Source organism: Schistocerca gregaria, chromosome 7, assembly GCF_023897955.1.
Source record: "Schistocerca gregaria isolate iqSchGreg1 chromosome 7, iqSchGreg1.2, whole genome shotgun sequence".
Lineage (NCBI taxonomy): Eukaryota > Metazoa > Arthropoda > Insecta > Orthoptera > Acrididae > Schistocerca > Schistocerca gregaria.
Window position 1 is genome coordinate 194,905,678 of NC_064926.1, and position 27,813 is coordinate 194,933,490.

At 42.6% G+C, this 27,813-nt stretch overlaps 1 protein-coding gene across 7 annotated transcripts in view; it reads right to left on the reverse strand.

The window, feature by feature from the left end:
• LOC126282048 (protein cramped) overlaps window positions 1–27,813 on the reverse strand; it is a 156,586-nt gene that overhangs the window by 101,657 nt on the left and 27,116 nt on the right. For all 7 annotated transcript variants that reach the window (XM_049981470.1, XM_049981468.1, XM_049981472.1 and 4 more), the window contains exons 3-4: window positions 21,159–21,452; window positions 7,491–7,694 (exon numbers count right to left, since the gene is read on the reverse strand). In XM_049981470.1, coding sequence (XP_049837427.1) covers window positions 7,491–7,694; window positions 21,159–21,452 — 498 coding nt within the window. The remainder of the gene's footprint in view (window positions 1–7,490; window positions 7,695–21,158; window positions 21,453–27,813) is intronic.

The following is a 27,813-nucleotide window of genomic DNA, read 5'->3' on the forward strand; positions in this document are numbered from 1 at the left end:
CTTCAGCCATAGCCTTAGCAAGAAAAGGAAAAACAAACAAACACACACACACACACATTCATGTACAAAAGCAAGCACTCCTCACTTACACAATCTGACAGCTTGGACTGGAATACAACTGTCACATAGAATGGAAGCAGCAATCTGGAGGGTGCAGGGAAAGGTAAAGAGTAGCAGGGTAATTGGTGGGGGAGAGTAGTGCTGTCTGGCAGAGTGTGCAGGGGCCTGACTGTCAACAAGTGCAGCGTCTGGAGGCTGTGGGCAGGGAGATGAGACGGGGAAGGGAGACACGGGGAGTGGAAAAGAAGAGGGGGGAAGGATGGGAAGGTGCATTGACAGAGGGTGGCACACAAATGGGTGGGAGATGATAACAGACACAAGGTGACAGGACAGTGGAGGGTGTGGGGACAGCAAGTTCCTGTATGTTGAGGTCAGGATAATTTCAGTAATGACGAAGGTGTTGTATGGATAACTCCAATCTGTGCAGTTCAGAAAAGCTGGTGGTGGAGAGAGGATCCAGGTGGCTCAAGTAGTGAAGCAGTCACCAGAATCAAGCATGTTATGTTCAGCTCCACATTGAGCCAAGATGTGGTCTACTCTGGTCTTGGGCACAGTTTGGCTGTGGCCATTCATCCTGGTGAACAGCCAATATAAAAAAACTGAGCACTGATTGCGACAGAGGCGGTGTACGACATTGCTGCTTTCACGGGTGGTCCGGCCTCTGATGGGGTAGGATAAAGTTGTGACAGGACTGGAATAGAAAGTGCTGGGATGGTGGATTGGGCAGGTCTTGCACCTGGCACTCCCATAAGAATACGACCCATGTGGCAAGGGTTTGGTATGGGGAGGAGGATATGGAATGACACAGGGATGGACTATGTTGTTGCAGAGGTTAAGTGGGCGACAGTACACCACTTTAGGAGGGGCGGGAAGGACTTTGGGTAGGATGTCCCTCATTTCTGGTCATGATGATAGGTAATCAAAGCCCTGGCAAATGATATGGTTCTGTTGTTACAGTCGGGAAGTTATCAGGTCACAAAGGGAGCACTCCTTTCTGGCTGGTTCGTGGTGGTGGTGGTGGTGGTGGTGGTGGTGGTGATAGGATTGGGGATATATGGGGAAATGGCACAAGAGATCTGTTAATAGACTAGGTCTGGGGAATAGTGCCTCTCTGTTAAGGTCTTGGTGAAACCTTCAGCCTACTGGGAAAAGGAGTTTTTGTCACTGCAGAAACACCATTCTCAGGTAGCCAGGCTGTATGGGAGGGATTTTTTGGTGTGGAAGAGATGAAAGCTCTTGAAATGCAGGTGCTGTAGGTTGTTGGTAGATTTAATGTGTAAAGAGGTGTGGATGGAGCCATCAAACAGGTGGAGATCAGCATCCAAGAAGGTGGCATGCTGGATTGTAGAGGACCAGGTGAAGGAGATAGGGAAAAAGATATTCAGGATGCGATGGAACGAAGGTCGATGACTTGGCCCTGAGTCCAGATCATGAAGATATTCATCAATGAACCTAAACCAGCCCAGGGGTCTGGTGGTGTTTTAGGAGGCTAGGAAGATCTACTCTACATGGTCCGTAAGGAGGTTGGCATAAGATGGTGCCATGGCGGTGACCATGGCTGTGCCACAGATTTGTTTGTATAACTCCCCTGAAAGGTAAAGTATTTGGGAGTTTGCAAGCAGTATGAGAATGAACTAGTGAGTCTGATGTCTGAAGGGCATTGGGAAAGGTAATGTTCAACAGTGATAAGACCATGGGCATGAGGGACGTCCTCTTTTATTCCAACTTGGTGTGACCCCAAAAACTCAAGCAATACACAAGAGTAAGTCACACCAGCACCTTGCAACGTGGTCTCCTTTATAGATGAACCACACTTTTCTAAAATTCTCCTAATAAACATAAATCACTCATTTATGTTCCCTACTAAAATCCTCACATGCTTGTTCCATTTCATGTCACTCTGAAACATTACGCACTGGTATTTACACAATGTGACTGTGGTAAGCAGGACAGTACAAATGCTGTATCTTACCATTATAGGTATGTTTTTCTTACTCATTCACAGTAACTCACTTTTTTTTTTTTTTTTTTGCATGTAGATCCAGCTGCCATTCATTACACCGAATGGAAAGTTTGTCTAAGTCCTATTGTATCCTCCTACAGTCACTCAACTTCGACACCTTCCCAAACCCCACAGCAAAGAGAAAGCTGAAATGCTTAACTCGATTTGCCAGTGTTCCTTTACAAAGAAAAACACAAGATAAGTGCCCCCAATTTACTCCTCAAAACCACTGAAAAGAGGAGTGACATTAGAATTAGTGTCATGGTGTTTAGAAACAGCTGAAATCGTTAAAATTGAGCAAAGTTCCTTGGCTCAATGGAATGAATATCAGATTCTATATTGGATTTGCATTTGAGTTAGCCCCTCTTCTAACTGCAATCTATCATAGATTTCTTAAACAAAAACCACACCCAGAAATTTGAAGAAAGCACACGTAACACCCTTCTGCAGGAAGGGTAGTAGAGGTGATCCACAAAACTATGGCCCAATATCTTTGACATCAAACTGTTTTAGAATCTTAGAACATATTCTGTGCTCAAACACACTGAGGTATCTTACCAGAATGACCCGTTCAATGGCAATCAGTATACTGATCATGTGAAACCCAACTCACACTTTTATTTCATGGCGTACTGAAAGCTTTGGATCAAGGCAGTCAGGTATATGCATTTCTTGACTTCCGAAAAGCATTTGACTCAGTATCACACCTACACTTATGGTCAAAAGTTCAGTCATATTGGCCTAAAAAGTGAAATTTGTAACTGGATAGAGGAGTTTTTGATAGGGAGCACACAGAACATTATTTTGGATCTCTATCATTGTCAGATGTAGAAGTAACTTCGGGTGTACCTCAAGGAAGTGTGTTGGGATCCTGCCCACAAAGGAGATTGCTTACGAATCACTCATGTGACACATTCTAGAATGTTGCTCACATGTGTGCGATGGTATCAAATAGGACTAACAGAAGATATTGAATGTATAAAGACAAGGGCAGCCGAATGGTTACAGCTTTGTTTCACCCGTGAGAGAGTGTTACAGTGATGCTGAAGAAACTGAACTGGTACACTCTTGAAGATAGACATGAACTACCCTGAGAAACTCTACTAACAAAGTTTCAAGAAACGGCTTCGAATGAAGACTCTAGGAATGTACTACAACCCCCTACATATTGCTCACATAGGAATCGTGAGGACAAGATATGACCAACTGCAGCACGCAGAGAGGCATTCAAACAATCATTCTCCATAAGCTCCACATGTGAACGGAACAGGAAGAAACCCTAATAACTGCTACACTGGGGCATACCCTCTGCCATGCACTTCATGGTAGTTTGCAGAATATGCATTCAGATGTAGATGTAGTTGTCATCAGCAAACCCTGTTGCCAGATCATTTATATATACAGAAAATAATAGCACTTCGGTCACACATCCCTCAGCACTTCAGACTATAACATTGTCTCTGGTGAACATGCTCCGTTAACAGTCTGTCATGGGGTACCATGTCAAATGCTTTTTGGAAATGTAGAAATATGGAATCTGCTTGTCGTCCTTCATCCAAAGTTGGCAGTACATCATGTGAGAAAAGGACAAGTTAAGTTTCACAAGAGCGATGCTTTCTAAAACCATGCTGATTAATAGACGTTAGGTTTGAGGAGGAGGAGATTAATGTTTAACATCCTGTTGACATTAGAGGGAGGAGGACTTGTTCATATTAGGGAAGGATGGGGAAGGAAATTGGCCATGTCCTTTCAAAGGAATCATCCCATCATTTGCCTGAAGCAATTATGAGAATTCACAGAAAACTTAAATGAGAATGGCCCACGAGGGGTTTGAACCAATATCTTCCGAATACGAGTTCAGTGTGCTAATCACTGTGCCACCTCGCTTGGTTCTAAGATTTTCGGTCTCTTGGAAATTTATTATATTTGAACTCAAAAAACGTTCTAGAATTTTGGAACAAATTGATATTAAGAATATTAGTCTGTAATTTTGGATATCATTTTCTTACCCTTCTTATACAGAGGAGTTACCTGAGCTCTTTTCCAGTTGCTTAGGATTCTGTATTGTGTGAGAGATTCGAGATAAATACAAAGTAAAGGCCCATGCCATAGAGCACCTAGCGACTTATTTGTTTTCAACTCTCAGTTATTTCTCTACGCCAGGGATGCTTATTACTAGCTTGCCCGTACAGGACTCTGGGCAACAATCAATCATATGTTTGTACGAATCTCCCATATGGTTGATTTCTTAAACAGGAAATTTAAAACTTCAACTTTTGTTTTGCTATCTTCAATTGCCACACATCAGACTGGTCGTCAAAGTGACTAGACGGAAGCCTTAGACCCGCTTAGCTATTTTACATATGACCAGACTTTTCTCGGATTCTCAGCCAGATCTATTGCTAAGGTATGATGGTGGTAGTAGTTGAATGGTTCACACATAGATCTTTTCACAGATGCATGAATCTTTACTAACTTTTATCTGTCATCTGCACATTGTCTTTTGAACCAAGAACACAACAGCTTTGTTTCCTCAGCATTTACCATTCATTGCTAAACCACGGTGAGTCTTTTCCATCCTCAATCCACTTACTAGGCACATACATTTCCAGAGCACAATTTACAATCTGTTTAAATTTTCCCCATAATTCCTCTTTGTCCATCATACTGGAACTAAATGATTGCAATTCATTGTCTAAGTGAGACACTAACTACTACTCATCTGCTCTTTCTAGCAGAAACATTCCCCTAATCATCTTGACCGATTTATTAACTTTTGTAACCATACTCACTGATGACTGCATAATCACTAACCCCCATCTGTTTTCTGACACCATCAATAATGTCCAGCCTGTTTGCAGCTACAAGGGGTCACACTGGGCAGGAGGAAGGAGGGTAAACCAGGGGGAGTTATCATATGGCATGGGAAATTGTTTGTGGATAAGGTTTCAAGGTTTCTGGGATAGTGCCTGTCTGTAAGACCTTCAACATCCTGGCCAAAGGAATACTCATCACTGCAGATATGCATCCATGGGTGGCCAAACCAAATGGGAGTGACTTTTTGATGAAGAATGGTTGACAGCTGTCATAATATGGGTAGTGATGATTGGTGGTCTTGATGACAGGGGTATGGATGGAGCCCTTGGAGCAGTGGAGGTAAGTGTCCAGGATGGTGGCACAATGGGGAGACGAGGACCAGGTGAAATGGATAGGTGAGAAATTGTCGAGTCTGTAGAGGAATGAGGGTTGGTTGTCTTGGCCTTGGGCCCCCATTATGAAGATATTGACAAAGAATTTGAATCACATACGGGTTCAGGATGCTAAGGGGTTTTGTTCCAGACGGTCCATAAACAGATTGTCATAGAGGGGGCCATGCAGGTGCCCAAGGCTGTGACATGTATTGGTTTATATATCTTCTCCTAAAAGGAGAAGTGGGTGAGGATGTATATGGCTAGGTGTATAAGGAATGCGCTGGTGGGTTTGGAGTCACAACACTGGGAGAGGTAGTGTTCGATAGTCACAAGCCCATGGGCACAAGGGATGTTGATGTATAGGAAATGCTGTCCCAGTAGCAGTGGGGTGGGATGGCTGAGAGTTAGTGAAGGAAGCGATTTGTATCTCTCATACGAGGTGCTAGGATATGAGCAAGTGGTTGGAGGGTTTGTCGTCAAGAGCAGAGATTCTTTCAGTGGGAACAGTGACCACCTAAATGAGACATCCAGAATTGTTGGATTTATGGATTAGGGGATGCACTTAGAAGGTGGATGTGCACGGTTTTGTTGGGGAAGATGATGGAGACGTTCAGCAGAAAGATTGGCTTAGTTGGATGGACTGGTAGCAATGATGTGTTTGCAGCAGAGATCACAAGGAGGAGAGTAAGTCTTCCACGAGTTCAGTATGGTTGAAATTGTGTGTGAAGCTGAAGGTGAGGCCCTCAGATAGGAATGAAACTTCTGGAGGCTTCAGGTTTTTGGTGGATACGTTGGCAACTGTCTTGGATTTGTTTAGGTTCTGGATTTTATAGAATGCTGGATGGAGTTTTGGAGGGTTTAATCAATGGAAAAGGTCAGTAAGATTGGGTCTAGGTACTAACAGGGGTTTGTTAGAGGGTTCAATGGAGGTGGGACAGGCACTGAACATTAATGGTGCTTTGAGGTGAGAGTAGGATGTCAATAAATCTGACAATTTTCGGAGGTGGTGTGTGGAGTCCTCTTCCAGGTGAAGGAGGGCAAGGGTTTCAATTTGAGAGATGTGATGTAAGTATCTGGAAGCCCAGGAATAGTGCTTTGAAGAGGGGGCAGAGGTGGCTCTGGGAGGTCTGTGTCATGAAGATTTATTTCTGCAAAACCAAGTTTATGAGAAATAGGGACAGGAGGAATCTGAATATTTGGAGGTCATACTGAAAGGAAAGATGGAATCCAGAGAGTGGAAATTCATGGTTAGGCACTAGGATAGACTTCCACAGTTTAGGCAGCACTTAGGGAACAGGAAGTGGGACTGTGTTTTAGTAAGGGATAGGACTACTCCTCTGAAGTGACACAGATAGGTGCAGCAGGGATCCATTTGGAATGGGATATCTCTTGAAAAAAAATATAAATAAATAAATAAAATAAAAAATAAAAAATCAATAATGTGAAATAGACATGTAATTGGGCAAATTAAAGCCTTAGAAGATTGTAAATAGAACTGTGCATAACAAGGTGCAGGTTTGGTTACTAAAAAGGCTGAAAGATATGGTGCTGAGAGGTTTAGGATAGTTCTGTGACATGAGGATATTCGTCAACAATGGTGGGGAGAGGGAGGGAGTACGAATAACACACGTTAGATTATGAAAGGGGCAATGTGAGCGAAGGAGTGGGTCAATTTGGAGATGAAAAGCAGTAATTTACTACTTAGCATGTTTAACAGTGATCCACACACAGGATGGGGAGAGAGCATCTATTAGGGGGATTAGGGGGAAAGGCACAGTGGATGCATGGGCATCGATATTGGTGAGTTCGTATTGAGCATGATAACAATGGTGTCAAAGTGCGTACTGGGAGGGACTGATCAGACAGAGGAACTGGAAAATGTTGGTTTGTGGGTGTGGGTGCAGTGGGTTAGCTGAGACTGAGGCCAGAAGAACTTTGTGCAATAAGTGAAAATGGACAAAATAGATTAAAAGTGAAAAACTGTTATCCATCTCTTGCAGCATCCAAAATAATATACGCACATGACACTGAGATTAAATTGTTAAGTTTTTAGAATTTGATAAATATAAGAAAAAGATCTGAGCCATTACCAAGAAGGAACAGACACATATTTGAAACACAGATGACATTAAAAGGAACTTATCAAGATTGACCCCAAACAAATTCTACAGCACTGTTAAACCAAGAATTTAATCATTATTGTAGTAAAATGAGAAATTAGAATAATAAAGACAAACCATCAAGATGATTAAGCCTGCGCAGAGCTCGGCACAGTGGAGTGCGGATACGAATTGTCTTTCCACGGAGCCGTATCAGGGTGTGACCTTTGCTAATTAGCTCATTCAATTTCACAGATGTCTTCTCAGTAATGCAACTTAACTTTTTGCGCATCTCTCCATAGTTAATGAGAGCATAAAGTTCCTGAGTCACTTTTTGAATTCCTGAAAAGGAATCGTTCAAATTATAAAATATGCAAACGTTCACAGGTGTAGTCTTGATACCACTATTTGAGAATATACACACCATTTATAACACACATTAGTCTGTAGTACCATTTATATCTTAAGATAAAAGCAAATATTATCTATTCCATCTTGCGGAAAATTTTCGAAGGGAAGGGAAAGCTATTAAATTTATTTGGGACCTGTAGATATAATCCAATGCTTAACTTAGCATATTATAAAAATGAAATACATTTTAATATACTAACTAGACAAACAAAGGGGTTGGGACTGACGGCATGTTACGAGTAAGGATGGATACAAAACACTGAAAAGAAAAGCAAGCAAGTGACACACCAAACTATTTATGCAGTAGCCACTAGAAAGATCGCGGGAGGCACACATCGGCATGGCGCATCACAGACAGTAGTTGCCGCAAGTAAAGTCCCGTCCACCAGAGGGCACGCGAGAATTCGGCCGCGAGCTATGCCAGCGGAACAACAACAACAACAACCCAGGCAGCACGGGCTGTGCCCAGTCAGTTCACATCAGGCAAGCCTATCAGACGGTAACCAGTCTACACTATGTGAAGTGCGACAGAAACGTGAATCGTGTTACTACACAATTGGCGACGAGTAGGGTCGTCCTTTCACATGTTGTGTCGTCTTTCTGGTTTTGCAGATTATCCGCAGCATGGAGGATTTAGTGCGAGTTTTGGTTGAGCAGCAGACGGAGCTCATGGCCACCATGAAACAAGTGCTTCCTGCGTTGCTCTCCACGCAGTCTGCTCCAGTGCCGTTCCCTCCTCCCTTTCCCCTGTATGATGAGACGGCGGAGGATTGGGACGCATATGAACATCGCCTTCGGCAGCATTTCCAGGCGTTTCATGTTGCCGATGAGGAGGTATGTCATGCTCTTTTCTTGTCTTGGATATCTCCCTCGCTGTATCAAGTTTTGCGGCAGCTGGTGCCCTTGCAGGAACCCTCATCCTCGTCTTTGTCTTTTGACGCATTGCGTTCATTGCTCTCTTCATATTATCGCCGCCGCACGCATGTTGTGGCTGCTATGGTTGAGTTCTATGAATGCAAAAAACAGCCCCATCAGTCTTACCGGGCGTGAGCCGCTACCCTGCACAGTCTTAGTCGCAAGTGTCATTTTGTCACGGAGCAGTCGCGAGAGTCGTATGCCCACATTATGGTGCGCAACGTCATTGTTCGTTCGGCCCCAGATAGGGAGGTCCAGCAACGGGCCCTGTAGTTAGAAGACCCTTCCCTTGAGGAAGTCCTGTCCACTGCTCAATCGTATGAAGTCTCTCACGCTGCAGGTCAACAGTTGGAAGCATGGTGCGACGTCGCGGCGGTTCAGGGCGGTGCGGCCGCATCCACTGCGTCCGGGGTGGATGACGTGCGAGCGGTACAATCCGGCCATTATGGCCGCTCCCGCACAGCGCGTAACCAGAGTTCTGGCCACCGGCCCCTGTTACCGTCCTGTGCGTTGTGCTATATACATCACGATCGGTCAGAGTGCCCCCAGCGTTGGGCAGTTTGTCGCAAATGTAATAAAAAAGGACACATTGCTAAAGTTTGCCACTCAGCCTCAAAAGAATCAAAGGAAGCAGGTACAGAGGACATGGATGTTAACATTCAGGAAGTTTCATCGGACCACGTTCCCGACGCATCGGCACACAAACTCTTTATAGAGATGTCGGTTCGGTCACACCGATTACAACTGCAAGTAGATACAGGTGCGGCAGTTTCCTTGTTGAATGCACAAACTTACTCCGACCTTGGGTCACCCCCGTTGGCACCAGTTTACCATCGTCTACGCGGTTATGGTAAACAGTTCATTCCCGTACTGGGTCAATTCACTACCGACGTTACTTACAAATCAGTCACTCGGCCTCTTACTTTCATTGTTGTCAGTGATGCGAGCTCCGCTAACCTTTTTGGATTGGATGCCTTTCAAGCTTTCGGTTTTTCTACCACAGACACCATACAGTTGGTCTCTGAAGACGCTCCCTATCAATCATTGGAATCTTTGATCTCTGACTTTAAGGATCTCTTTGAGGAGGGCCTGGGGCGTGTTTCAGACTTTGAGGCTCACTTAACGTCGGAAGCGTGGGCTCACCCGCGTTTTCTACACACGAGGCAGATCCCCTTGGGTCCCTGCCCTCAGGTAAAAGCAGAGCTAGAAGGGCTGACAGCCCTCGGGGTCGTTCTTCCCATTTCTTCAAGTGAGTGGGCTTCGCCCTCGTTATTGTGAGGGAACCCTCAGGAAAATTACGTGTTTGTGGTGATTTCAAGGCCACCATTAATTCCCAATTGTTGGTGGGCACCTATCCCATGCCTCGTTCTGATGAATTGTTCTCCGTCGTGTCGGGAAGCCAATATTTTTCGAAAATCGATCTTTCGCAGGTTTATCATCAGATAACACTTGATGAGGACTCCAAACGGCTGGTGGTCATCACCACCCCGTTTGGCCTCTACCAATACCAGCAGTTGGCCTTCGGAATATCCAGTGCCCCAGCGATATTTCAGCGTTATCTTGAGCACGTCACGTCGACAATCCCCAACTGTATTAATTACCTGGACGACATAATTGTTATGGGCCGCAGCACGAAGGAACACTTGCACAACCTTTGAACCCTCTTTCTCAAATTCGTGTCTGTGGGCCTGCATTGCAACCTGCGTAAGTCAAACTTCTTCCGACCGTCCATTGAGTATGTGGCCTACACCATCTCTCGGCACAACATCCAGCCGCTAGTAAGTTTGGTCCAAGGTATCGTCGACCTTCCACGGCCCACTTCGCTGAAGGAGTTACAAGCATTTTTAGGCAAGATTGCCTATTACCACCGGTTCATTCCCAGGGCTTCCACCATAGCCCGCCCCCTGTACAGCCTTCTGCTCAAGGGTGTTCCTTTTGATTGGTCTCCTGCATGCGAGCGAGCGTGCGTTCACCTCGTTGAAGGGCCTCCTCATGTCAGCACCTTGTTTGGCTACTTTTGACCCCAATACGCCGTTGGTCCTGGCTACAGATGCTTCGCAGTATGGGGTGGGGGTGGTCCAGGCCCATCGCAACGTGGATGGCTCTGAGCAGCCACTGGCGTTTGCGTCTAAAACTCTTATTGCCGCGCAGGCCCATTACTCCCAGGTGGAAAAGAGGCTTTGGCCATTGTCTAGGCTGTCACCAAGTTTCACCCTTTCTTGTATGGCACGAAGTTTCAGTTAATCACTGACCATAAGCCATTTATATTGTTATTTGGCCCCGCCTCTCAGATACCGGATAGGGCGGCCCACAGACTGCAGTGCTGGGTGTTGTTCCTCTCTAAGTACCATTATGACATTCATTTTCGCCCTACCGGACAGCATGCCAATGCCGACGCTCTCTCCCGTCTTCTGGTGGGCCCGGATCATAAGTTCAATCGGGAGGAGATTGTGTGTTTTCATTTGGATGTGGCATCCCGCCAAGCGGTTGATGGCTTCCCGAGCACTAGTGCAAGAGACGCCAGGGAAATGGCAGCTGACCCAGTTCTCCGACAAGTAGTTCGCCTCGTTCAGCAGGGGTGGTCGTCCCGACCTCCAGGTCGGGCCTCAGACCCTCATCGTAATTATTTTGTTTAACAAGACCGCCTCTAAGTCTTGGAAGGAGTTCTCCTTCTGGCTACCGATGATACAGCTCTTCGCGTGATTGTTCCTGCAAGTTTGCGAAGGGAGGTCTTCATGTTATTACATGAGGGGCACTGGGGTGTTTCCCCGTACTAAAACCTTGGCTCGCAGACATGTGTACTGGCCCAGTATTGACAGAGAAATTGAGTATTTGTTAGCCACCTGTTCCCAGCGTGAGAGCCAACAGGCGTCTCCCAGGTCAGCGTTCTCTTCGTGGCCGCCTGCAACCCAGGCATGGGAACATGTTCACATAGATTTTGTGGGCCCCTTTCTCAATGGCTTTTGGCTCACTGTCATTGATGCTTATTCCCGATTCCCATATGTGGTTTGCTGTTCCTCAACCACTTCAGAAGTTGCAATCCAGGCACTAGCAAAAATCTTTTCTGTGGAAGGTCTGCCAGTCACCCTGGTATCGGACAATGGACCTCAGTTTATTTCACAGACCTTCAAGGATTTTTGTAGGCACTTCGGTATTCGAATGGGGAAGGCGAGCACATGGTGCGCACATTTAAGACGCAGATGAAAAAATATGTGCACGAATTTCCTGCGGAGGAGGCATTGAGGTTTTTCCTGATGGCATACTGGACCACACCAATGGGAGAACGCAGCCCCGCAGAGATCCTCCACGGGCGTCGACCTAGGACTCTGCTGCACCTCCTCCGGCCTGGTCCTCTCCAGTCTTCACAAAACGGTCTGGGCACGTGGGTTTGGTCGCAATCCATGTTGGATACCAGCGGTGGTCCTGCGCTGCAATGGCCGCCGGTTCTATACCTTGCAGGCGGGGGACCGGGAGGTACATCATCACCAAAATCAGCTACATCCGCGTTTGGACACCCACCCTCCGACACCTCAGGCGCCGGCTTCCCCATTGCCGGCACCCGTGTTGTTTTCCCAGGGGACACTACCGCCCCTCCCATCTGTGACTCCGCCCCTCTGCAATGATTCTCAGCCTTGGCAGCCTCCAGTAGCTCCAGCACCGGCATCGTCGTCGTTCAAGATGCCCTGGCGAGAGCCGCCCCCCCTCGCAGGCCCAGTTTCTCAAGAGGCTGGTTCACCTGTGGTCGTCCCTTCCCCATCGTCCCCACCACTGGGTCTTGCCCCTCCCGAGGTGGACCGGGATCCAGAATTCGATGGCTTGTCACCCGTTCTGTCCCGGGCTCCAGTGGTGGGACAACGGGGGCCTCTTCATGTTCGTCACTTCCAGCCGTATTCGAAAGTTCCGGCTCGAAGGTTGGCAGATCCCCTCAACTCCAGCCTTCCAATGGACGTGGAGGTCATCGCTACTGCACGACACTCCACCTTCCGACACAGTGGATCACAGTGGCCTCACCCTCCGAAGGAGGAAGAGTGCAGTAGCCACCAGAAAGATCGCTGGAGGCGCACATCGGCACGGCGCATCACGGACAGTAGTTGCCGCAAGTGAAGTCCCATCCACCAGAGGGCATGCGAGAATTCGGCCGCGACATCTGACGGTGGAACAACAACAACCCAGGCAGCACGGGCTGTGCCCAGTCAGTTCAGTTCACATCAGGCATGCCTATCGATGGTTCCCGGTCTACACTATGTGAAGTGCAATCCTTTGTGGTGGAACTTTGCTGATGGTCTTTTGTTTTAGGGGCCAAATAGTGTACCCAGCTTTCATCATCTGTCACAATGTTGTTAAGGAATCCATCACCCTCACACTCCTTTCTCCTCTGTTTCATGTACGCAGCAACCATTTGAGGCAACCACTATGCACAGTTTTCTGAACTGCAGTTCTCCAATAGTGGCTTGTACACACTCTCATGATATGTCACACTTACACGAGAGCTGTGTCTGTGTTATCTGTAGACTTTCTCTGACGAGTTAATCAACCTGATTCTGATGATTCTCGTTGACTACTGTACACAGTCATCCGATACGAGCGTATCACATTCTTTCATTGCTTCTTTGCTTCATTACTATCACTATATCATCACCACCACACACAACTTTAATTCTTCTACAGATTTCATCTGGAGGCATGGTTTTTGCAGTTAGAAACTCAATTAATGCACGCTGTTCCTCATGTCTCGACACACTTACACTGCACAATGCATCCTTACAAACTACAACTCCAAGCCATCTAGCAGCAGAGGGCTGGAACTTGCATCCGCAAATTGGGAAAGACAACTGAGTAAAATGTATGACAGGTACAACTTTACAAAACACAACATTCAGAGGCATTACTTTCCAGAACGCCCTCAAACATACCAATAACTTGAAGAATCAATACATTGTATTACATCAAATAGTTCACGATTGTACCAAATAAAAACACATACTGGTGTAAAAAAATCACCGGTGGAAAATAAAACTGTATGTCATCACCAGGAGGAGCTCATAATGCAAGAAATGCACACTCAACTTTAACAGAAATATAACAGGCTCAAACACAACTGAAACAAAATTTATATTAAAAATACATTTTACATTTGTGTTTCCCTACTTCATTAAGCAAAAATTATCACATTTTTATGCATTAATCGTAAAAATGTATATAAATCAATATATCAAATATATATGTATATATCAAATATATATCAATATATCAAATCAATATATATATAAATAAAACAGAAAGAAACTTCCACATGGGAAAAATATATTAAAAACAAAGATTCCAAGACTTACCAAGCGGGAAAGCGCCGGCAGACAGGCACATGAACAAAACACACAAACACACACACAGAATTACAAGCTTTCGCAACTGGCAGTTGCTTCGTCAGGAAAGAGGGAAGGAGAGGGAAAAATGAAAGGATGTGGGTTTTAAGGGAGAGGGTAAGGAGTCATTCCAATCCCGGGAGCGGAAAGACTTCCCTTAGGGGAAAAAAAGGAGGACAAAAAGGACAGGTGTACACTCGCACACACACACACATATCCATCCGCACATACACAGACACAAGAATAGAAAGAAGAAACTTCCACATGGGAAAAATATATTATATAAATCAATATATATATATCATATAAAAATCATATAAAACTTTACCAACCGTGAATTTCTGTAAGAATTGGACGGTATTCGAATAAAGAGACAAAAAACATTTTTCATACAAAAGAAAAGTAAGAAATCCATCCATATCTATCATAAAAATGGATGTACATTTGTGTCTAGGTTCCACATATCCTTCTAAACCACTGGACTGATTTCAACCAAACTTTATAAAATATCCCTTACTGTCAGGCAACGATCAGTGTGGAGTATGAACTACCTACCTACCACAGCTTAGGACACACAATATCACAAATACCGAGGTGCATGAAAAAGCTGCCTGCATGTATGATGTTTAATTTTATTACTTATTTGCTACTAACTCTATTACGTGAAAATATTCAATTTTTGGCAATATAATCTAATTGGACGTATAAAAACCTGCTTATCAGGCATTGGCAGGAGAATACCCATATAAAAAAAGGTTTTACTTATGCAAGCTTTTAAAGCCAGTGGCTCCTCCTCCTCCTCCTGTCATAAGAGTTGAAGAGGAAGGTGGAGGGGTGAAGGGAAAGGAACTGGAGGGGTTCAGGAAAAAGGGGTAGAGTTAGGAAAAGTCACCCAGAACCCCATGTCAGGGGAGACTTACCAGACAGGATGAGAAGGAAAGACTGATTGCTGGGAACTGCACCGGATGAGATTTGAAAACCTGAGAGCTTAAAGGTGGAAGGCAGGGTAATATGTGAGATGCAGATTACTGGTAAACATCTTGCATGAGGTAATAAGAGTGAAAAGCTAAGTACACTGTAAGTAACAGATATGCGAGGGCGACAGAGAAATAAAAAGACAGATCAGAAAATGAAAGATGTAGAAAGCTAAAATATAGTGAAGAAAGGAGTAGTTACTGTGAATAAATGCCGAGACAGAAAAAAATTAATGTAAATTAAGGTCAGGTGATTGGTGAGAACCAAGGACATGTTGTGTTAGTTCCCACCTGTGGAGTTCTGAGAAACTGGTGTTTGGGGAGAGAATCCAGATGGCAAGTGTGGTGAAACAGGCACCAAGGCCATGACTACCATATTGCAGAGCTTGCTCTGCAACAGGATATTGTGTGTTGCCAGTGTATATCCTTTGCCTATGCCCATTCATGATAACTGATAACTTGGCGGTAGTCATGCCGATGTAAAACTCACTCACTCCGTCTTCAGGCTATGAGTGGCCTACCGGGACCATCCGACTGCTGTATTATCCTCAGTGAAGGATGCAGATAGGAGGGACGTGTAGTCAGCACACCGCTCTCCCGGTCATTATGATGGTATTCTTGACCAAAGCCGCTACTATTTGGTCAAGTAGCTCCTCAATTGGCATCACGAGGCTGAGTGCACACCAAAAAATGGTCACCCACCCAAGGGCCGACCACGGCCGACAGCGCTTAACTTCGGTTATCTCATGGAAACCGGTGTAGCCACTGTGGCAAGGGTTGCCGCCAACGTAAAACACCAAACAGTATTTACTTAACAGTTGGTATTTGATGTGTCATTTCGCAGGTGTCTCTCGCTTTGATAGTGTATGTTTGGGCAGTAACAGGGCTGGTAGAGATGGTGGGAGGCGGGTGTATGGGCAAGTCTTGCAGCAGGGTCGGTCACAGGAGTAGGAGCCATAGAGTATGGAGATGGGTGCAGAAGGAGCACGGGGTCTGACAAGGATATTGCAGAGACTGGGAGGGTGACGAAAAGCTATTCTAGGTGTTGTGGGCAAAATCTCGGACAGAATGGATCTCATTTCAGGACACGACTTGAGAAAGTCATGGCCTTGTCGAAGTACGTGACTGATACACTTAAGACCAGGATAATACTGAATGACAAGTGGTGTGTCCTGCAGTTGTTTTTTGGAGGAATCAACAGTACCAAAATTGGATGTGATGGCCCAGAAAATCTGCTTTTCATTAGGCTGTTGGGCTGATTATGTCCAGTGAAGGCTGAGATGAGAATGGTAGTGTCTGCATCTGAACAGATACGTTTGCCTTGAATGACAAGGCTGTATGGGAGAGGAAACTTCACACGGAAAGGATGACAACTGTCAAAATCTAAGCACTATATTGTTTGTTATAGTTCAATTCTTTTATCTTGGCGGTTCGCGCATGCCCGCGCAGACGCGGGAGATTACTGTGTGGCCAGTTGTACATGCCAAGAGAAGCAGCGCCATAGTATAGTTCACAAATTTACGTTTTGGAGGACGCGCAGTTTACGAAAGTAAAGTATGAAGTAAAGCCACCACGGCCACATTAACCCTTTCGCTGCTACAGAGACATGCTCCCCGCATTCCGTGCTGTGTGCGATTTTGTCGTCATTGCACTGCTCGCTTGTGCAGACACATGGTGTTTCGACTGCTTTGTCAGACTTTATCATACGATTCCACAAAAACTATTTGGCACAAAAATTTGATTTTGACACATCTTCTTGACTGATACCTTAACCCATAAATGATTTAATTTTGTTTCGATGTTCAATGCAGTTATTGTGCAGCATTAGATGTAGTAAAGCATTGCACGAAATTTTGAAGAGTTTGCAGAGGTGAAAGTCCATAGCATATACTTTCCGTATTGTCGATTTTAGTTGCTACTATGAATTTCAAAAAAACACGTTCAAATGAATAAAATTCATGAAGTAAGACACTCCGATATTGTTTTTAAATAAAAAGAATATTAAGCACCGAACAAGGTTTGAACTTAAAACCTTTCACTTAGTAGCCACACACGTTAACCATTACGCTAACGCAGCTCATCATTCAATAAAACTCCCGGAGGGCTTTAAAATGTCATGCAAAATACTGACAAACACTGTTCATATGACTATGAATTACTCACGTTTCATCGAAGTACAATAGGAAATAAACAATTACCACTGTTCTTTATTGCGAAAAAGCGGTTAGAGAGAATGATACAAACACCTTTCCTTGCTATCACTTGAATTAGGAGGCTCATTGCTTGTTTGGTTTAATTAATTAATAAAATATGAAGCAATTGGTATAAAGAATGCTTTTTCCAAACTTTCTATAAAACAAAGTCTGCTATCAAGACATTGCTTTTGTTCAATTACTTTATTTATAACTGAATGTTTCTAAAACTGACGACACTCGTCCATGATCTTCACTGCAGTTGAGCTCTGGGAACGCCTTTCTCTGTTCACTGGCTGGCTGTTTTGTGACGTCATATGTGCAGAACGAACCTAAACTCGGCCGCCGTCGTAAATGACATGCACTTTAGTAGGTTTAAAGTGGTCAGAAGTACTAGCTGGCCTTCAGTGACGACGAGACCAACATCTAAGAAAGTGGCATGGGATTCAGAATAGGACCAAGTGAAATTTAATTGGGAGAAGGTTTTTACAGGTTCCCGGAATTTTAACAGGTCAGCCTCACCATGAGTCCGTATGTTAATTTCTTCTGTCTCAGCATTGTTTCACAGTAACTACTTCTTTCTTCACTCTGTTTTAGTTTCTACATCTTTCATTTTATGATCTGTCTATTTTAAGCAGTCCCCCTCTATTACATACCACGTACTTAGCTTTTTACCTCACGCATGGTGTTTTAGCAGTAACCTCTGTCACGCATATTACCCGTCTTCCACTGTTCAGCTCTCAGGTTTTCAAATCTCATCTGGTGCAGTTCCCAACTATCTGTCTTTCCTTCTCATCTGTCCATATTTTCCACTGTTTGATTTTAAATAAGTACAAAAGTGTGATGCAGTAGATTTAAACAAGGAAACATATGTTTCGTATGCAACATGAAAATTGAGGCAAAGAAAGGAAACTAAGTTGCCTAAACTTGCTGTGAAAACTACAGTGTCTGGACAAATATAATGGAAACATGAGAAACATAACACACTGCCATGCCTAACATGGTGTAGGAAACCCATAGGCATTTAAAGCAAGTTCCAGTCATTTTGAGATGGATACATAAAGTTCCTGTATTGTTTTCAAAGGAATTTTTATTAGTCTTGCTCCAAAATAGTGACATGTTTAGGTAATGATAATGGAGGTGAGTTGCTATCACACATCCTTCTCTCCAAAGCAGACCACAAAGGTTCAACAGTATTGAGGTCTGTTAACTGGTGACCAGGGGAAATGCGACAATTTATTCTCTTGCCCACAAAGCCAGTCCAGATGTGTGCTGTGTCAACAGGGGCTCTGTCATCTCTAAACACAGCACAACCACTGGGAAACAAACATTGTCCCTGATCAGCCAAAATGATCACATAATCCTTGAAGAGTAACCATGGAAATGGGGACTAACACGATAGGACTGCTCAAATCACCACCAAACCTCCTCCACCACGTTTCCCTCTTGGGACGTAAACTTGGCCAGAAGTTCGAAACAAAGTGACAAACTAAACTCAATCGATCCAACGACTTCTCCATTGTTCCACTGTCCAGGTTTTATGGCTATGATACAATGTTTTCCCAATACAGGCATTTGCATCATTGATGTGTGATTTTGGAATTCTAGCTCACCCTGGAATCACTAGCTTATTGAGCTCCCTTCATGTTGTGTGCTGACAGTTTTTGTAAGTACAACATTTAGTTCAACAGTGATTTTTGCAGTGGCAGTCCTCTTCTTTTCATCACAATCCTCTTCAATTACATCTGTCCTGATCACTCAACAAATACTTTCATCCGTTTTGAGTAGTGTATGTTGTTTTCCTATATGCAGTACAAATCTTCAATGCAGTGCCTCTTGAAATGCCAAACACTTTGGCTACCTTTCTTACGGAAGCACCAACCAGAAAGCACAAACATTAATGCACTCACAAATACACAGAACACTGGTCTCATCATGACTAACAACTGCAATGTATTGATGACATTGGACAGGTTCCATTAGTAGTCATATGCAACAGTGCAACTTGTAGGCTTGATTACCATTTGCATACATGTTCAATCCAGAATTTCTCAAGGTGTTCTCATATTTTTGTACACCCCATTTAGATGAGTTCCCCTGCATCTTGTGGACCTATCTTTTGCCTACAAGAACTCACGAAACTGACTTTCTCTCTGCTCAAACCTAGGTGATTTTGCTACCACCAGTATCACCTTATATTCAATACGATTATGTACCATTTGACTTAAAACATTATATAGATTTTTAAAGTTTTTAGTGTGTACTATTCATACTGGAGTACTGCATTTTTCTTTCATCAATTTGTGACCACATCTTCATTCTAGTAATTTGTGAAATAATATGTACCTCATGTTTACTCCTTTTCTGTCTTATGACAGATCTGATAACAGTATGCCATAACACATTTTCCATTTGAAGAAAGAAACTGCAATGCACACAGACAATTTTTGTATTAATGTTTGTATTAGTGCACCATTATACTTCCTGTATTCAATTAATAAGAAAATTGCCATAAAGGATTTGTTGGTTGAACTTACAGCAGTCAACATCTAGGCTATTAGGATATTACACAATTGTTATTGGTGAGTCAGCCTAAAGCTTACAGAATATTAATAGAAGAAATTTTTAAATACATATTCCTTATTTACCAATCTTACAAAAATCAGAAAGAGCAAGAGTATCTGGTTCAAAATAAAACCTTCAAATGTATGACAGCATGTGCAAATGTACTAGGGAGAGAGGTATGGCAAGCATGTGCTCTATTTCTAATGACCCTAATCTTAATTACTTCAGGGTACACTACATTAAAATTGGGGAAAGGTATGATAACACATAGTGTGGAGTGCTGGATTTCCTGATCTATATCAAATCTAAAACAAATATATGCCCTAGTAATAATGACAGAGGAAGCTTGTTCCAATTTTTTATTGTAACACTCAGCAATGGTTTGGCAAAATGCGTTGCTTTCATCCCGTTGCTTTCATCCTACGGGGGGATGTGCCTCATGAAAGTTTGTTCAATAGAACAAGTGATAAAAAATTTCCATTATCTAAATCAATAACCATGTTACTTTAAAAGGTAGATTTTCAAGTAATACTATTTTCAAGCAATAATAACTAATGGTCATTTCCAGTGGACCAGATTCAATGAATTACGTGTCTTGCAATGATTTTTATATTTGCTACTGGAGCAATATCCTACATCAATGCCTGCATTATTAAAAACTTGGAAACTTAACAGCATACCTGCTGCAAATATAAGTTATAGAAAATGCATACAAATCTTTAAGATATTTGCTAGAAAAATGCATTCAGAAGTAGCCACCTTATGAAGGCAGTGAATTTCCAATTTAATAACCTCTCCTAAACAGTATGTCACAATTAGAGAAGAAACGAGAGAACTGAATCTTCCACAAGTTGTTCTCTCCATTTTTAGAAAATCAGTCAGTACAAACATCTACTTACAACATTCACCTTACATCTCACTTAGTAATTACTTTCAATAAACAATTTCACGTAAAATTTCTAAGTCAACTGCCAAAAAAAATTAATCCTTACTTTTTCATTCTTTACGCAGCCCCTTTAGCCACTTCCCATCTGCGACCCCCCCCCCCCCCCTCCTCAAAAAAAGGATGTTGAAATAATCCAGTTAGGTTATGATATCAATAAAGTCGAAACAAATGTTGCACAGTCCTATTACACTCTAAAAAGAACAATTTCAGAGCCTTGTCAAATAATTTATATTTAAATATCCTGAGAATTCTCTCTGTGTGAGGCAAATTTCAGAATGGAATTCTCTCTGAGGAAGTCCTGAGAGAAACCTCAGTCCATCCACAACTATAAAAAGGATTCACACTTCTAAACTGCATTACTATAGCTCTTCGGTTTTATCGTTATAATTGTTAATTCCCATTAATTAGAAATGCAGAAACAGAGTAAAGAAAAGTCTTACCTTCAGGGAATTTCAGATGTTTTGAAACCTTATGCCATGTTCGATAATAAAAATGTCTTGCTTGGTCCTTGTTCTTTGCTAGTTCAGGATTTCCTCGTTTCCTTGCTTTCATAGCAAAGTAATTTTGGATAGCATCAAAATCCTTTCCATATTCATTGAGTGCTTCAAAAAATGTATTCTTATCTTCAGGTGACCACAATTCAGATGGTTTCCGTTTTGGTTTTGGCTCTGTGGTCTGTTTACCATCTTGCTTATCATCATCTTTACTTTGATCTGTGACATTTGTTGATATAGCTGCAAGTGAAGACGTATGGAACATGAAAATATTTGATTTTTTTTTTTACATAATTTTTGCACTGTGCATGTGTAAAAGTCATTATTACAACACTCACCTGAAAAATAAATTGAATGGGGAATCATTAGATCAATGAAACATATGAAAAGCTGTTTTAGTCATTTCTCCGGCCTCCAGGAAACAGGATGGGGATGGGCAGCACAAGGATAATTTGAAATTTACTGGAATGAGAGTGAGATCTCTACACAAGCTCAGGAGCACATTCTTAAATACATTGAAGAAAAAAACAACTGAAAGCAGATTTGCAAAAGTTGTGTAAATTAAGCATTCTTGCAGAAGTACTTCAGAAAATTTTATTACTAATGCACGTAACATGTAACTGGAGGATGTACCATTTCCTTATGTAAGATCCACAATAATGAATGAACTGAAGATTCAACATTTATCAGATGCGCTTTGCTTCACTTATTTTTTAGTACCGTTAGAGACTGTAATACCAGACAAGAATTACAGATGCAATAGACAAGTTATAACTTATCAACCATGTCTCTCTCTCTCTCTCTCTCTCTCTCTCTCTCTCTCTCTCTCTCTCCCCCCTCCCTCCTTTCTTTTTTTCCCCTATAATCACTGTCACATCTGTGTTAAGCTAAATCTTTTCCCAAATTGGTGAGGTATTTCACAAGTATTGTGTAGCACTTGTGTGTCTATTTCATTGTACATGTATGCAGAGCCTTACTGAGTTGGTCCTGCACCCTTGGCAGAGAGAGTGCCACGGATATAATACACAAATTGGGATGGCAATCATTAAAACAAAGGCATTTTTCATTGCAGTGTATTCTTCTCTTGAAATTTCAACCACAAACTTTCTCCTCTGAAGGTGAAAATATTTTGTTGGTGCCCATCTACACAGGGAGAAATGATCATCATAACAAAATAAGAGAAATCAGAGCTCGCACGGTAAGATACAAGTGTTCGTTTCTCCCATGCACTTTTCAAAAGTGAAACAGTAGAGAAATAGACTTAAGATGGTTCAATGAACCCTCGGCCACGCACTTAATTGTGAACTTGAGGGTAATAATGTAGATGTAGAAACACTGAAAGCAACAGAGGATTACATAGACAAAAAGACAAGAGATAGTGGAAATCCTTGGATAACTAAGGAGATATTGGTGAAAGAAATCAATTTTTGAAAACATAATGTAATTGGTTCGATAAAAAAATCTTCTCACAAGCAACAGGAGAACATGTACAAAGAAGGTATTATGTATGCAAGCTTCTGGAGCTATTGGCTCCTCTCTCTGACAGAAGAACTGAAAGGGAAGGGCGAGGGGGCAACGCTGAGAGAGTTGGATTATGAAATGAGCCACAAAGTAGTACACTGTTTTATTTTATTTTATTTTTTTATTTGGACAGCAAAATAACTGACGATGGTCGAAGTACAGAAGAAATTAAATGCAGGTTGGCAATAACACAAACAGCTTCTGTGGAAAAGTGGAATTTGTTAACATCTAATATAGTCCTAAGTGTTAGAAAATCTTTTCTGAAGAAAACTGCATGGAGTGTAGTCTCGTATGGAACTGAAACATGGTCAAAAGGCAATTCAAACAAGAAGAAAATACAATATTAGAATAGAGTACTGGTTGAGAATTACAAATTATTTAGGAATAAAAAAGATGACCCACCAAAGGCAGATGCACCCCCCCCCCCCCCCCCACACACACACACAAAGAGTTGGTTGGGGGGGGGGGGGGGGGGCAGTGAGTTGCCTAGTTGCCTAATGTTTTGGCCAGGAATGTTAGGGAGTGAAGGATATGCTGTAGGGATAGCTCCCAGCTGTTTCAGCTCAGAAGAGCTGGTGGTGGTGGTGGTGGTGGTGGGGAGGACCAAATGGCATGGGTTGTGAAGTAGACATTGAAATCTCGCATGCTGTGCTCTGCTGCACGTTGTGCCACTGGGTGGTAAACCTTGTTTTTGGCAACGGTTTGACAGTGGCTATTCATTTAAGTTGACCATTGTAAGATGCTGTGCAGCGGTTGCAGCAGAGCTGCTATATACCATTATACCATAGCTGCTTTCACTGGTGGCCTGGCCTGTAATGGGGTAGGATAAGCTTGTGACTGGACCAGAGTAGGTGGTGTTGGGTGAGTGGGTTGGGAGGTCTTGCATCTGCGTCTTCCACAGGGGTATGATCCCTGTGGCAGGGGACTGGGGTTGGGAGTTGGAAACGGATGCACTAGAATGTTGTGGAGGTCAAGTGGCTTGCAGAATACCAATCTGGGAGGAGTTGGAAATATCTCGGGTAGGATATCCCTCATTTCAGGGCTACATGATAGATAATCAAAGCCCTGACGAAGGAAATGGAGCAATCGTTCCAGTCTGGGGTGGTGGTGGGTCACAAGGGGGGAGGGGGACGCTTCTTCATGGTTGGTTCTTGAGGTGGCTATGAGGATCAGGTGTGTGTGAGCATATGGCACAGGAGATCTGTTTGTGAATTAGGGGCAGATGGTACTGCCTGTCTGAGAAGGCCTTGGTAAGGCCTTCAGATTAATGGGTGAGGGATTTCTCATGTCTGAAGATGCACTTACAGCAGGTGGCTGCCAGGCTGTATGAGAGGGATATTTTGGTGTGGAAGGGATGGCAGCTCTCAAAGTAGAGGTACTGTTGGTGATTGGTGGGTTTGATGTCGACCGAGGTATGGATCGAGTGATTTGAGAGGTGGAGGTCGACATCAAAGAAGGTGCACAAAAGGGAGAGGAGGACCAGTTGAATTGGATGGGAGAGGTTTTGAGATTGTGGAGGAATGGGGATAAAGTCTCTTGGTCTTGGGTCCAGACTATGAAGATTTCATCAATAAACCTGAACCAGACCAGGGGTTTGGGGTTTTGGGAAGCTAGGAACATTTTCTCTCGGCGGCCCATGAAGAGGTTGGCATAAGAGGGCACCATGTGGGCGCCCATGACTAAGCAACTAAATTATTTTTTGTTTTGTTTTGTATAGCTTCCCTTCAAAGTGTGTGTGTGATTATATATATATATATATATATATATATATATATATATATATATATATATATATATATATTCCCCTACAAGCTTGAAATAGGAAGGGTATTTCGAAAGCTAGCAAGGTTCTGTATCTTCTGATTGTGTACCTATTGACGCAAGGCTTCTGCCTTTCTGTGAGTCGTCTCATTTAATATTAAATAATTAGAATAGAATTATGTTTTTATTATAATTTTTGTTTCTATTCCATGGCTTTGGGCAAAGCAAACTCAATGGTTATGTCACTGAAGTCAAATTAAGCAGTTGTATCTTATTATATTGGCACGTCAGCTAAATTCGACACTCCACTTCACCTACACTCGACTAAGTGGCTTTTTTACCATCTGTAACTTGATGAAACTGTGCTGACAAAATGATGCAGTCACTGGAATTGTTGCAAATATCCCAATAGCTATTTTGAGGTTTGGACAAGCATTTCATAACCTATACTTTAAAAAACAAAACAAAAAAGCTTCAAAATACCTAAATGGAAAGCTGAGTCAATGCTCTTTAATTAGCTCTTTCCACTGGAATTTGAAAGTCACTATCTCATAAATTATCTCAGTTGAGCTGATATTTCTGCTATATTTGACACCAAAATCTGCTGCATATTTTGCAAAACAAAGTATCAAGTTCTCATTTAAGACATTGCTAACAGGTAATTAAACTGAGATCTATGTCCCACTTCACTTATTATTCTATTAAATAACTGAAGCACTCCACCTTCAACAGTTTCACTCCAGTTCTCAGTCGGCAGAAACTGGCAAAAATCTGAAACCTCTATTCCAAAAGCGTATTTGTCTCAGCACCTATTCAGCAGACTTTGAGATCATATAATACCATAGTGAAGTGGCAGCAAAAACTCCACTGCTGATTTAGCTGTGTAGTCAGCAGCTGTACGAACCAAGTGCACAGTTGACACATAACTCATGTCACACCTTTTCAGTAATAGTACTTTCTTTATGATGCTACTTGGATGAATTGCCACTGTAGCAACAGCACGCTTTTACAGTCTTGCGTTGAGGGAAACTAGCTTCTCGCAAGCATGGTGGGCCAATTCACATACCACTCCTTGTTAATTCTTAGTATCTTTTTGTGAGCATTGGAGGGGGTTTTCTTTTACTTTGTTTTAAAATATCTGGGAATTTTCAATTTGATGTCTGGTGTGCACTGGCACTCTGTTACAAGCTTTTGCACCAGAATATTAAACTTCATTTGGAACTTTTGACAGGGATACACAGTCTACACAGAAATTATTTCCACTTCTTGTATTATGGAACTTGCGAATCGCTGAATTCATCATAAATTCACTGCTGTCACTAACCACAAATACCGTTACGTAGTATATGCATTGGCAGGTAAGTGTAAGGATCTCAGGTCTGTAGTATAGCACTTTTTACATTGTTGCTGCAATCCCCTAGAAGATTACACCGTAGGACAGAGCTGACAAAGTATGCTAACAACCTCACCGCAAAATCAACACAGGGCATTAGGTTTCTGAGTGCTAAGCCTACAAAATTGAGCTTTTTCATTAGCTTACCTGCATGCTCATACCATCTCAGTTTAGTATCTATCTGGGTGCCTAGGAAGTTAACACACTGATCTCATCCAGCACTTACCCATCTATATTACTACACAGCAAACCCAGTAAATAGTTCATAGTGCATGGTTGCCTGTCTACTGGCCTCCATGGGAAACAAAAATTTGATTTTCAATATTTTACACAGTGTGTTCCATATAAACCCAAACTACTTTAATGAGTCATAACACTTGAACCAATAATGGGACGGATTTGTAATTTTAGGAAATGAGAACTACTGATAGTCTTGGGAGAGCCAGTCATGACAAAACTATACCATCTGGTGAGCAAGGTGTAGAAGACAGGCGAAATACCCTCAGACTTCAAGAAGAATATAATAATTCCAATCCCAAAGAAAGCAAGTGTTGACAGATGTGAAAATTACCGAACTATCAGTTTAATAAGCCACAGCTGCAAAATACAAACACGGATTCTTTACAGACGAATGGAAAAACTGGTAGAAGCCGACCTCGGGGAAGATCAGTTTGGATTCCGTAGAAATGTTGGAACATGTGAGGCAATACTGACGCTACGAATTATCTTAGAAAATAGATTAAGGAAAAGCAAACCTACGTTTCTAGCATTTGTAGACTTAGAGAAATCTTTTGACAATGTTGACTAAAATACTTTCTTTCAAATTCTGAAGGTGGCAGTGGTCAAATACAGGAGTGAAGAGCTACTTACAATTTGTACAGAAACCAGATGGTGGTTATAAGAGTCGAGGGACATGAAAGGGAAGCAATGGTTGGGAAGGGAGTGAGACAGGGTTGTAGCCTATCCCTGATGTTATTCAATCTATACATTGGGCAAAAGGAAACAAAAGAAAAATTTGGAGTAGGAATTAAAATTCATGGAGAAGCAATGATGTTTGCCAATTACACCTTAATTCTGGCAGAGACAGCAAAGGACTTGGAAGAATAGTTGAATGGAAGGAGGATATAGGATGAACATCAACAAAAGCAAATGACTATAATGGAATGTAGTTGAATTAAATCAGGTGATATTGAGGAAATCAGATTAGGAAATAAGGAACTTAAAGCAGTAAATAAGTTTTGCTATTTGGGGAGCAAAATAACTGATAATGGTCGAAGTAGAGGGGATATATAATGTAGACTGGCAATGGCAAGGAAAGCATTTTGAAAGAAGAGAAGTCTGTTAACATCAAGTATAGATTTAAGTGTCAGGAAATCTTTCCTGAAAGTATTTGTATGGAGCGTAGCCATATATGGAAGGGAAACATGGACAATAAACAGTTCAGACAAGAAGAGAATAGAAGCTTTCGAAATGTGGTACTACAGAAGAATGCTGAAGATTAGATGGGTAGATCATGTAACTAATGAGCAGGTACTGAATAGAATCGGGGAGAAGAGGAATTTGTGGCACAACTTGACTAGAAAAAGGGATCGGATGATAGGATATGATCTAAGGCATCAAGGGATCACCAACTTAGTAGTGGAGGGCAGCATGTAGGGTAAAAATTGTAGAGGGATTCCAAGAGATGAATACACGAAGCAGATTCAGAAGGATGTTGGTTGCAATAGGTACTTGGAGATTAAGAACCTTCCACAGGATAGAGTAGCATGGACAGCTGCATCAAAACAGTCTTTGGACTGAAGACATCATCAACAACAGCAAAACTGGGAGATTACATACATACATACATACATACATGCATACTGTACATACAAAGTCCTCACAGCAAATGTTGGACACATCCTCCATCAGTATTGATGGAGAGGA